The sequence below is a fragment of the Mobula hypostoma genome, chromosome 2, assembly GCF_963921235.1.
Source record: "Mobula hypostoma chromosome 2, sMobHyp1.1, whole genome shotgun sequence".
Taxonomy (NCBI): domain Eukaryota; kingdom Metazoa; phylum Chordata; class Chondrichthyes; order Myliobatiformes; family Myliobatidae; genus Mobula; species Mobula hypostoma.
The window spans coordinates 159,346,709-159,359,224 of NC_086098.1; the positions used below are offsets into that span (position 1 = coordinate 159,346,709).

The window sequence follows — 12,516 nt, forward strand, 5'->3', positions numbered from 1 at the left end:
GATATCAGTATGATTGAAAGAGTGCAGAGGAGATTTACTAGGATGTTGCCGGGTTTTCAGGAGTTGAGTTACAGGGAAAGATTGAACAGGTTAGGACTTTATTCCTTGGAGCGTAGAAGAATGAGAGGAGACTTGATAGTGGTTTACAAAATTATGAGGGGAATAGACAGAGTAAATGTGAGTAGGCTCTTTCCACTTAGATTAGGAGAGATAAATATGAGAGGACATAGCTTTAGGGTGAAAGGGGAAAGGTTTAGGGAGAACATTGGGGGAACTTCTTCACTCAGAGAGTGGTGGGAGTGTGGAACGAGTTGCCATCTGACGTGGTAAATGCGGGCTCACTCTTAAGTTTTAAGAATAAATTGGATATGTACATGGATGGGAGAGGTCTGGAGGATTATGGACTGAATGCAGGTCAACTGGACTAGCGGAATAATGTTTCAGCACATTAGGAGGGCCGAATGGCCTATTTTCTGTGCTGTAGTGTTCTATGGTTCTATGGTTCTAACAGGTGATCCAGGGTACTTTTGGGCTTCGTGTCCCAAGCACCCAGTAAAAGAGGATACCCGTCAGCAGGAAGGGGAGTTCTGACTGGTCGGTTCACTCTGCAATCAGCCTCCCCTAACTGTGTGATGCTCCTAGCTTTCTTGTCACGCAGGTCTCAGATCCATGAGCTTTAGGCATTTATTAACTCCAAGGCAGCTGGGGAATCTCATAGATATCTCTCCAGCTCAAAACTGGAGAGCTCTGACTCAACAATTGAGAGAAAATATCAATGTCAAAGCCCTGTAAGATCAACATTTGGTTAGTGGCAAGATGAACCTTTCCACAGAACCCCTCCAACTTGTGCTGGAAGGCAACCAGAGAGAACAACTGTGCTTTTATCTGGTTGATTTACCTGAACTGCTGCTGGGGCCTGGTTATTAGACACAACCCATGGATTGGTTGGTTCCCTAAAGGCACTCCAAGAGTGGAGACAGGCCTGCTGGTCTACCTGCCTGTGTCCAGCTCAAGCTCCATTCCGCAAATCCCCACCTGTGTCAACTGCTAGTGTTGACCCGTCAGGCGTTCCAGGCGAATATGCTAACCTTGAGGTCTTTAGTAAAATGAAGGTCACCTCCCTGTTGTAGGGTAATGTAATTGATGGAAACATAATTCACACCCACTGACATTGAATTGGTGTTCGCTTTAAGAGGCTGGCCTTACATGATGACATAAGAGGTTCTTAGCATGCTTTGTTGCGTAGGTTTGAAGTTCAATAAAATGCATTATGGGTTTCACTAAACATAAAATGCCTCACTTTGATTTATTTGTGGAAACCTACGTTAGTGACCCTGATGCTCTAGGGCAAATCCAGAGTTATTGAACATGTTGGCCAATGCAGATGATTTGAAATTGCCAGAGTTTTGGGAGCAAAATGCCATCACTAGGTTCATACAAGCTGAGACCCAGTCCGCCCTGTGAGAAACCTCCGCCGACAACACAAGATATTTCTATGTGGTAGTATTGCTCAGCAATTCCACAGCTGTGAGAGTGGTGAGTCTATTAGAAAATCCAACTGAACATGATAAATACTGAAAACTCACCTTTCACAGAATTTTGGACTACCAGAATCTGCATGTCTCAGCGATGCTAGTCCTTCAGAACTAATGGACCACATGTTATCTCCCCTGGGAAATTTGTTTAATTTTTAAAGAACTCTTCTTACAGCAAATACATGATTAAGTTCACATAGCCCTCATTAATGCACCCATGAAGGTCTATAGGGAGCAAGGCCCCCAATATAAGGACGCTTTGGTACGAATGCCAGGAAGTGCCGACTGTCTTGCAGCTTTGACAGTGCCAGTGCATTGGGGCACCATGGGTTCCAGCTGCCAGGGTCATCCACTGTTCAGTGCAGACACCCTTTCAGGGTGACATTTCCTGTGTGATATGGGTGCTCAAGAGAGTGTGCTACCAGCACCACTGATTCAGAAGGCAAAGAGCGATGAAACCTCACTGGAGGCCGTCAGTGGTAGCAGGATCCAGACTTTTGGAACACAATGGGTAATGCTCTGCTTCAGTGGGCAACGTTACACATGGGACTTCGTCCTGGCTAAAGTGGCTAGACCTCTGCTCAGTGCAGATTTCCTGTGTGCCTAAGGATTGTTAGTCAATCTTAAGAAATGTTGGCTTGTGGATGTCAAGGACTTTGGGTCGTTACCCTGCTCCTCCCGTAAGTTCCCCACAACGACTCTGTCAAATGCATACACCACCACATGTGAGTTTACTTGACTGCTGGGCAAATTCTCAAACCTCAGCAAGCCCACATTCTCCACTATAGTCACAAAACGTGGGTTCAAGCACCACATTTCTACAACTGGCTTGGCAGTCCATGCCTGCACGTGTAGACTAGACCATATAACATATAACCATATAATAATTACAGCACAGAAACAGGCCATCTCGGCCCTTCTAGTCCGTGCCGAACTCTTACTCTCACCTAATCCCACCGACCTGCACTCAGCCCATAACCCTCCATTCCTTTCCTGTCCATATATATATCCAATTTAACTTTAAACGACAACATCGAACCTGCCTCAACCACTTCTGCTGGAAGCCACCACCCTCTGAGTAAAGAAGTTCCCCCAGAAAAGCTGGCAATCATGAAGGCTGAATTTGCCAACAGGGAAAGACTTGGCATTGTATGCCAGTCAAATAGCCCCTGGGCTTCACCCCTCCATATGGTTGCTAAGTTCGATGGTGGTTGCTGCCCATGTGGTGATTATCAATGCCTTAAGGAGGCCACCACCCCCAGTCTTTACCTGTTCCTGCACATTCAAGACTTCCTAGGCCTGAGTCGACGTAGTAGTAGCAAGACCTTTCTTTTAGCTAGAAATTTAATTTTTTCCAAAGCTGATCTATTTAGGGACTACCATCAGGAGCCAGTGTGTTTGGATAGCCCCATTTGGCCTCCTTGAGTTTCTGCGCATGCCGTTTGGATTGAAGAATATGAGCACAGACTTTCCAGTGGCTGTCATACTCCATTGAAAGACATAGATTTTCTTTTTTGTTTACCTGGATGAATACTTGTCGCCAGTGTATCCAAACCAAACAAGTGTCTCATCTCCGCACACTTTTCAAGTGCTTAAGCCAACACAGGTTGATTATTATATTATTAAATGCCAGTTTTGGTTGTCAACCATTGATTTTCTTGGACATTGCATTGCTGCAGAAGGTGCGAAACTTCTCCCATCAAAGGTCGCTGCTATTATAGATTTCCCACTGCCCCGCACTTTTCAAAAACTATAGGAGTTTTTAGATATGATGAATTTCTATCACTGCTTCATTCTACAAGCTGTTGAACTTGCTCCCCCTGGACAGTGCGCTTAAAGGCAATGCCCCTAATCATATCCTTGACTGGTCAGCAGACATGGCCAGGGAATTTGATGACACCAGACAAGCTCTTTCTAACGTGACCCTACTGGTGCACCCTCTTCCCAACACACCCATAGCCATTACTACTGACACCAACACACCCATAGCCATTACTACTGACACTAACCACCCATAGCCATTACTACTGACACCAACACACCCATAGCCATTACTACTGACACTAACCACCCATAGCCATTACTACTAACACACCCATAGCCATTACTACTAACACACCCATAGCCATTACTACTGACACATAACTACCAACACACCCATAGCCATTACTACTGACATTAACACACCCATAGCCATTACTACTGATGCCTCAGACGATGCTATGGGTGCTGTGCATGAATAGCTGGTCAGAGGCGTGTGGTAGCTGCTCACCTTCTTCAGCCGGCAGCTTCACACCCCCCGAAAGGAAGTACAGCATGTTTGATTGTGAGCTTCTCAGTCTCCATCTGGCTGTCTGCCAGTTTTGTTTTCTTCTAGAAGGTCACCACTTCACAGCGTTTGTTGACCACAAACCCCTCATGCACATGATGGTCTGCACAGCAGCGACACCACCTGACCTACATTTCTGAGTTCACAACCAATGTACAACATACCAAGGGGAAAAATCATACCGTGGCCGATTGCATCTCATGGCCAGCCATCGAGGCTATTCACATAGGGGTTGACTATCCCAGAATGGCAGCCAACCGAGCTACTGACCCAGAGGTCCAGGCTTACTGAACAGCGGTCATGGGCCTACAGTTGGCTGACATTAAGTTCAGGGAAGCTGGGGTTTCTCTCTTGTGCGATGTCTCAACCGGTTGCCCTCATTCCATAGTTCCTGCAAACTGGAGACAGACTGTTTTCGACTCCATACATGGACTTTGGCATCCGAGCCGGAAGGCCTCACAGAAACTGGTTGCACTAAAGGTTGTCTGGCACGGCCTAAGAAAGGATGACCATGATTGGACTGCCAGCAAGCAAATATTATCCATCATGTCCAGGCGCCATTGGCACCTTTTGAGGTACCTGAGAGATGCGGACCAATGTGGACCTTGTTGGTCCTCTTTGCCCCACCCACAGTTTCATACACCTCCTTACCATGGTGAATCATAGCTCCAGGTGGCCAAAGGTCGTCCCTCTAGCATCAATGATAGCCGCAGACGTGGCTCGGGTGTTCATCAGCACCTGGGTTGCTTGGTTTGGCACCCTATCTCATATTTCCTCTGACAGTGGTCCCCAATTCAAATCAGACCTCTGGGGCTACGATGGCCCAGATCCTTGGCATTAGGCTACATCACACCAGAGTGTATCACCCGCAGTCCAATGGCCTATCGTTTTACCACCCCTTGAAGGCGGCTCTGAGAGCTTCCTTGACTAATGAATGTTGGTATGATCATCCCCCGTGGGTCCTGCTGGGGCTCAGAACAGCTTCAAAAGAGGACCTACAGTTGTCCATGGCTAAGCTGATAAATGGGCAGCTGGTACAAGTCCCAGGTGATTTCATTCCTGATGCCATGACCGCCTGGTTGACCTCTCAACAGCATTCCACCCTCCTTAGTAAATCCTTTTCACCTATTCCTCCCTCCCATCATGGTGTACAGCACTCGTAGGTTCCTGTTGACCTACATTCCACCTCATTTGTTTTTGTCCGCCATGGCACACTCCAACATCCCCTTAGACCCCCCCCCCCCCCTTCCGATGGCCCATCTGTGTTTTGGAATGAAGAGAAAAGACTTTTATCACAGATAGGAGGGGTAAACCTGAACGTATTTCAGTAGATCACCTTAAACCAGCCCACCACGATTTAGGGTATTCTGCTACCATGCCCCTAACATCACAACATGATCATGAGTACGCCAACAGGCTCACAATGTCGGTTTTAGTGAATTCTGGGTGGCGGGGGGAGCCTGCATTGGGTAATGTAATTGGTGGAAATGTACATAATTCACAACCATCGAAATTGAGTTGGGGATTCGTTGGTCTGACGTATTGATGTTTTTCAGCGTGCTTTGGTTGTGTAGGTTTTGGAGTTCAATATAGGGTTTTGTTAAACATATAACACATCACTTCATTTTATTTATGGAAATGCACATTGTCTCCACTCCAGGCATACGACTGCACCATTGACCTCATACCCGGTACTACTTCCCCACGGGGCTGGCTCTTTTCCCTCTCTTGTCCAGAAACAATGATGGTGGAAGAGTCCACCAAGGAGGCATTGTCCTTGGGGTTTATCCATCGGTCAACCTCATCAGCAGGAATGGGCTTCTTAGTCATGAACAAGAAGGATGGTAAGCTCCGTCCCTGCATTATCAGCCCCGAAGTAACATCACGGTGAAGAACCGCTACCTTCTTCCACTGCTTACCTCTGCATTTGAACATCTCGGAGGGCGGGGGGCATATCTTCCAAGATAGATCTGCACATAATCTTGTTAGTATCCGAGAGAGGGATGAGTGGAAGACAGCATTTCACTAGCCGCTATGAGTACCTCGTGATGCCCTTTGGTCTGGCCAATGCCCCTATTGTTTTTCTGGCCCTGGTCAATGATGTGCTCAGGGCCCTGTTGAATCAGTCAGTTTTTGAGCATTTGGACGTCATTCAACGTGCCTGAGGACAATGCCAATCCAGAGCTCATCTTTCATTTATCGTGCAATACTGCTCTGATAATTGGGAGAATAGAGGTGGAGGTGAGGGCCAACCAGCAGTTGTATCCAGGCCCAGGTAGGGATCTTCCCAACTGGCTGTGCGCCCCTGACATGGTGCACCCCAAAGAATTGGAATGGGGTCATCCTTCCCATCCGGTGGCCATACAGGAATTCAGTGGACCCAGGAATTTATCAAGAGAGAATTTTGGAGGCCTTCTATGTACCAGGTTGTCCACGACTTCATCTCTGCTTGTACAGTACCATTTGTGCCCAGAACAAGTTGACATGCCAGCACCATGTGAATCTGCTTTGTCTGCTGCCTGTGCCCCACTGCCCCTGCTTCCACCTCTCGGTGGATTTCATCACTGGGCTGCCCCCGTCAAATGGAAACACTACCATTTTGGTTGTTGTGGTTCAATTCTCTAAGGCTGCCCATTTCATTGCCCTCCCTAAGCTCCCACTGAATCCTGAGACGGCCACCCTCATGGTTCAGCATGCGGTCAGGCTGCACGGCCTCCCTCAGGACATAGTGTCTGATCAAGGACCACAGTTCACATCCCATTTTTGGAATGTCTTTTGTTCTCTTGTGGGAGCCACAGCCAGTCTCTCATTTGGCTTCATCACCAATCTAATGGCCTGAGTGGGAGAGTGAGTCAGGAGCTGGAGACAACCCCTCACAACCTGGAGCTCCCAGCTGGATTGGTCAGAGATTGCCCACAATAACCTCCAATCGTCCTCCACTGGCATGTCCCACTTTGAATGCCATGAGGGATTCCAGACATTGCTAAACGTAGGACTTCCTGCTACTGAGCAGTTGATCCAACATGGCTAGCACACGTGGAGATGGTCTTCTGTGCTGTGTGCTCAGAAACAATATGTTCAGCAGGCTGATCAACTCCTCCGATAGGTGAAGCCTCGCAAGACAAGGGAGAGAGTCTGGTTGACATATAGAGTTCTCCCCCTGAAAGAAGAGAGCCACAAGTTGGCCTGTGCTATGTGGGAAAGGTTATCAACAAGGTCTCGTATAGATTGCAGCTAGGATCGTCATTGAAGATCCACCCTGTATTTCATCTTTCCCAGCTCAAGCCAGTTACTACCTCTTTTCTGGCTCAGGTCACCCCCCCCCACTCCCCACGCCTGCTTGGTGGGTCGTTCCCTGGTCTATACTGTTAGCATCTTACTGGGTGCGGGGAAAGTTCCAGTACCTTGTGGATTGGGAGAGGCATGGCCCTGAGAAATGTTCTTGCATTCCGGCCAATGACATCCTGGATAAATCTCTCATCCAGGACTTCCAGCAGGCACGGGTCTCTGGCACCTAGGGAGAGGGGCCCTGTCACAACTTTGGACTCTGCAGGAGTACTAAAGCACTTGAATGGAAAATTCTACAAAAAGTAGTGGATACGGCCCAGTCCATCATGGATAAAGCTTTCCCCACAATTGAGCACATCTACAAGGAGCATTGTCCCAGCAAAGCAGCATCCATCATCAGCGACTGCCACCACCCAGGATGTGCTCTCTTTTCACTGCTGCTATCAGGAAGAAGGTACAGGAGCACCAGGTTCAGGAACAGTTATTACCCCTCAACCATCAGATTCTTGAACCAAAGGGTCATTCAACTGCACTTGCCCCATCATTGAAAAGTTCCCACAACCTATGGACTCAATTTCAAGGACTCATGTTCTCTATATATATTGCTTATTTATTTATTATCATTGTTATTTCTTCTTTCTTTTTTTATTTGCAGTTTACTGGTTGAACACCCAATTGGTGCAGTTCTTCATTGATTCTATTATGGTTATTATTCTATTATGGATTTATTGAGCATGCAGGCCAGAAAATGAATCTCAGGGTTGTACATGGTGACATATATGAGCTTTGATGATAAATTTACTTTGAGCTTTGATCTTTGAATCACTGAGCATTTAAGTAACTCTGCCATGGACTGTCCCAAGCCTGACTGTGAAAGGGGGAGGGTTGGGCATGGGGTTAGCAAACTTATCCCCAAAGAAACCCAATATTACAGACATGCCAAAAGAAGCTCCAAAGACTTTATCATTGGGAGAGGAAGGATCTTCACCTACCAGCCCAGGACAGAGGACTCTGGCAAGCTACTTTTGGCAACCTATGCCCCAGTAAGGGTGATGGGCTTGAGAAGAAGTAGCAACAGAAAGATCTACAGAAATGGAGGATTAGTGATGTGAAAATTTGGATTAACATTGAAAACAAGGAACCAGAGCTTACCATTAGATTTCCAATTGCAGTTTTATTTCTATCCAGAGCTATTGCACATTTAAAAATTTTAATAAATTATTCTCATTCAAAGATATCTCTTCAGGTTGCCTTGATGAGGGGTGTGGAAGCAGGAATTCTGCTGGTTGCACACATTGTTGTAAAATGGTCCCTAATTCCACTGCAGTGTTGCAGGTGTACTTGTGTGTGAGATGATAACCAGGAGGAGATAACTGCATTATGGTTTTTTTTTTGTTTGGCAATGGCTTTCTTTACTTTCTGAGAAAGTGAAAAATAAAAAAGCTACGGGAGTCTTAAAAATGACATAGTGTTGTAGAATGTTTGAATTAATCCAGGTGTGCATTCATCAGAGAGAAGTGTATAAGCCATGTACTGTGCACAGAGGTGAAAAAACGTTGCAACTTATGCATAAAAGGCCCAGAAAAAGACACAGACAGATAGCAAGATGATGGCATTAACGTTGACCACGTTTCTCCATAGGGGCACCTCTGAGACGTCGGTCAGTTTCTTCTGAAGGGCTTCTTCTTCCTCTTTGCTCAACTTCTGGGTCGGTTGGTCGAACCCACAGAACCAGTTGTAGGCTTTCTTCCAGCACTTTACATCCTGGGGAGTTTCTGCAGTGACAAGAACAGCCAAAGGGATGGGCGGGGGTTTGAAGCTTATTCATCTTGCTTTTAGGCCATGTATTTCACCCTCAGTCAGTATCCCAGTCCTTCAAAACACCTGCTGAATTCACTAATAGTCCTCCGGATAGCTCAGCTTTGACTGTCAGAAACCACAGCCCTTTCGAGTCATAGAGTGATATGGCATGGATACAGGCCCTTCGGCCCATCTAATCCATGCCAACCATGGTACCCAATCAGCAAGTCCCAATCTCCTGTATTTGGTCCTCTAAGCCCCACCCTTCCAGGTATCTGTCAAAGTTCAAAGGTTCAGAGGTCAAATTTAATATCAGAGAAATGTACACAAACACATCCTGAAATGCTTTTTAAATGATATTGCCATAACTGTTTCCTCTCATAGCTCATTCCACATTTCTGGAGGAGATTCCCACTTTCCTTGGTATTTCAGATTTCCCTTCTTGATAGGCCTGCCTCTCATTTAAAGTCCCATTAGTGAGAGTCATTCATCGATTCATAGAGTGTTTCAGAAGTTGTTATTGTACCTTCCTCAACCACCTCCTCTGGCAGTTTGTTCCACATATATACCACTCTTTGTGTGAGAAAGTTGCCTCTCAAATTCCTATTAATTTTTTCCCCTTTCACCTTAACCCTATGCCCCTAATTCTTGATTCCCCAACTCTGGGAAAAAGACTGAATGCATTCAACCTATCCGTGGTCCTCATGATTTTACACCTCCACTTGCTTCTTCATCCCCTTGTGCCCAAAGACAGAAGGAGTAGGTAAAACTCAGTGCTGCCCTCTAGTGAGAGGAGCCAGGGTGCAATCCGAAGTTTCACATGCAGGGTGAGCCCACCGAACAGGATGACTTAAATATGTAGAACAGTACGGCACAGGAACAGGACTGTTGCTGCACAGTGTTGCGCTGAACTGATAGGGCTGAGGATGGAGCAATTGGTATACAAGTAGATGCAGTGTGTGGTGAGACTGTGAGAAAGGACAAGCAGCTGGCAGAGCAAAATTGCAGTCAATGGGATGAATTGAAGTGTAACATGGGGACAGTGCGTGGAATGGGCTGCCGGCGGCGGCGGTGGAGGTGGAAATGATAGGGTCTTTTAAGAGACTCCTGGATGGATACATGGAGCTCAGAAAAATAGAGGGCTGTGGGTAAAGCCTAGGTCGTTCCAAGGTAAGGACATGTGCGGCACAGCTTTGTGGGCCAAAGGGCCTGTATTGTGCTGTAGGTTTTCTATGTTTCTATAAAATTGAAAAGGGTGATGAATACAGGACTGAAGGTGTTATATTAGAATGCATGCAGTATATAGATGATCTTGTAGGATAGTTAGAGATTGGCAGTTATGATATTGTGGGCATCACTGAGTCATGACTTGAAAGAAGTTCATAAATAAAGAAAAAAAATCATTGTATCCAAAGGACAGGCAGATAAGCAAAGGGGATGGGTGGCCCTGCTGGTAAAAAATGAAATCAAATCCTTAGAAAAAGGTGATATAGGATTGAAAGATGTAGAATCTTTATGGGTGGAATTAAGAAACTGCAAGAGTAAAAAGACCCTAACGGGAGTTATACATAGGCCCCTGAACAATAGCCAGGATGTGGGCTACAAATTACTATGGGTGATAGAAAAGGCATGCAAAAGGGCAATGCCTTACGAATTGTTTCCAGAAATAATAGTCGTGGGGGATTTCAATATGCAGATAGATTGGGAAAATCAGGTTGGTGCTGGATTCCAAGAGAGGGAATTTGTTGAATGCCTGCAAGATGGCTTTTTAGAGCAGCTTGTGGTTGAGGCCACTAGGAGAAAGGGAATTCTGGATTGGGTGCTGTGTAATGAATCAAATTTGCTTAGGGAGCTTAAGGTAAAGGAACTCTGAGGAGACAATAATCATAATATGATAGAATTCACCCTGTAGAAGGTAAAGTCAAATGTATTAGTATTACAGTGGAGTAAAGGGAATTACAGAAGCATGAGAGAAGATCTGGCCAAAGTTGATTGGAAGGGGACACTAGCAGAGCTGACAGTAGAACAACAATGGCTGGAGTTTCTGGAAACAATAAGGCATAGGATAGACACATCCCACAGAAGAAGTATTCTATAGGGTGGATGGCACAACCATGGCTGACAAGGTAAGTCAGAGACAGCATAAAAGTAAAGAGAGTGCATAGAATATAGTAATTATTAGTGGGAAGTTAGAGGATTGGGGAGCTTTTAAAAATCAACAGAAAACAACTAAAAAAGCCATAAGGAGAGAAAAGATTAAATATGAAGGTAAGGTAGTCAATAATATAAAATAGATACCAAAACTTTTTTCAGATATATAGGGTAAAAGAGAGTTGAGAGTGGATATTGAAGCACTGGAATATGATGCCGGAGAGATAGTAATAGGGAACAAGGAAATGAAGGATGAACTGAATTCATCAGTTTCTTCCATCAGTCTTCACTGTGGAAGACAAGCAGTATGCCAGAAATTTGAAAGTGTCAGGGGGCAGAAGTGAGTGTTGTTGCTATTACTAAGGAGAAGGTGCTTGGGAAGCTGAAAAGTCTGAAGGCATATAAGTCACCTACACCACATGGACTATACTCCAAGGTTCTGGAAGAGATAACTGAAGAGATTGTGGAGGCATGAGTAATGATCTTTCAAGAGTCACTAGATTCAGGAATGGTTCTGGAGGACTGGAAAATTGTAAATGTCACTGCACTCTGGCCAGTTAGCCTGATTTCAGTGGTGGGGAAGATGTTGGAGTTGACTAATAAGAATAATGTTTTGGGGTACTTAGAGTTGCATGATAAGGTAGGCCAAAGTCAGCATGGTTTCCTTAAGGAGAAATCTTGCCTGACAAATCTGTTGGAATTCTTTGAAGAAATAACAGGCAAGATAGAAAAAGGAGCGTGAGTAGATGTTGTTTACTTGGATTTTAAGAAGGTCTTTGACAAGGTGCCACACCTGAGGCTGCTTAACAAGATAAGAGCCCATGGTATTACAGGAAATACACTAGAATGGAGATTGAAGATTGGCTGACTGGCAGGAGGCAAGAGTCAGAATAAAGGGGGCTTATTCTTGTTGGCTGTTGGTGACTAGTGGTGTTCCGCAGGGGATGGTATTAGGACTGCATCTTTTCACGTTATATGTCAATGATTCGGATAACAGAATTGATGGCTTTGTGGCCAAGTTTGCAAACATTACAAAGATAAGTGGAATGGCTGGTGGTGGAGAGTCTGCAGAAGGCCTCGGACAGATTGGGAGAATGGGCAAAAAAGTGGCAGATGGAATATAATCCAGGGAAGTGTAAGGTCACACACTTTGGTGGAAGGAATAAAGGCATAGGTTATTTTCTAAATGTGGAGAAAATTAAAAAATCAGAGGTGCAAACAGATTTTGGAGTCCTTTTGCAGGATTCCCTGAAGGTTAACTTGCAGATTGAGTTGGTGTTAAGGAAGACAATTGCAATGTTAACATTAATTGCAAGGGGACTAGGATATAAAATCAATGATGTAATGCTGAGGCTTTATAAGGCACTGGTCAGATTGCACTTGTGAGCAGATTTGAAAAGATGTGCTGGCATT

At 45.4% G+C, this 12,516-nt stretch overlaps 1 protein-coding gene across 1 annotated transcript in view; it reads right to left on the reverse strand.

The window, feature by feature from the left end:
• Nucleotides 1-8,536: 8,536 nt before the first annotated feature.
• slc5a1 (solute carrier family 5 member 1) overlaps nt 8,537-12,516 on the reverse strand; it is a 186,800-nt gene continuing 182,820 nt past the window's right edge. Inside the window, exon 16 of the mRNA XM_063069286.1 lies at nt 8,537-8,927. Within this exon, the coding sequence (XP_062925356.1) occupies nt 8,716-8,927 (212 nt within the window). The 3' untranslated portion in view covers nt 8,537-8,715. The remainder of the gene's footprint in view (nt 8,928-12,516) is intronic.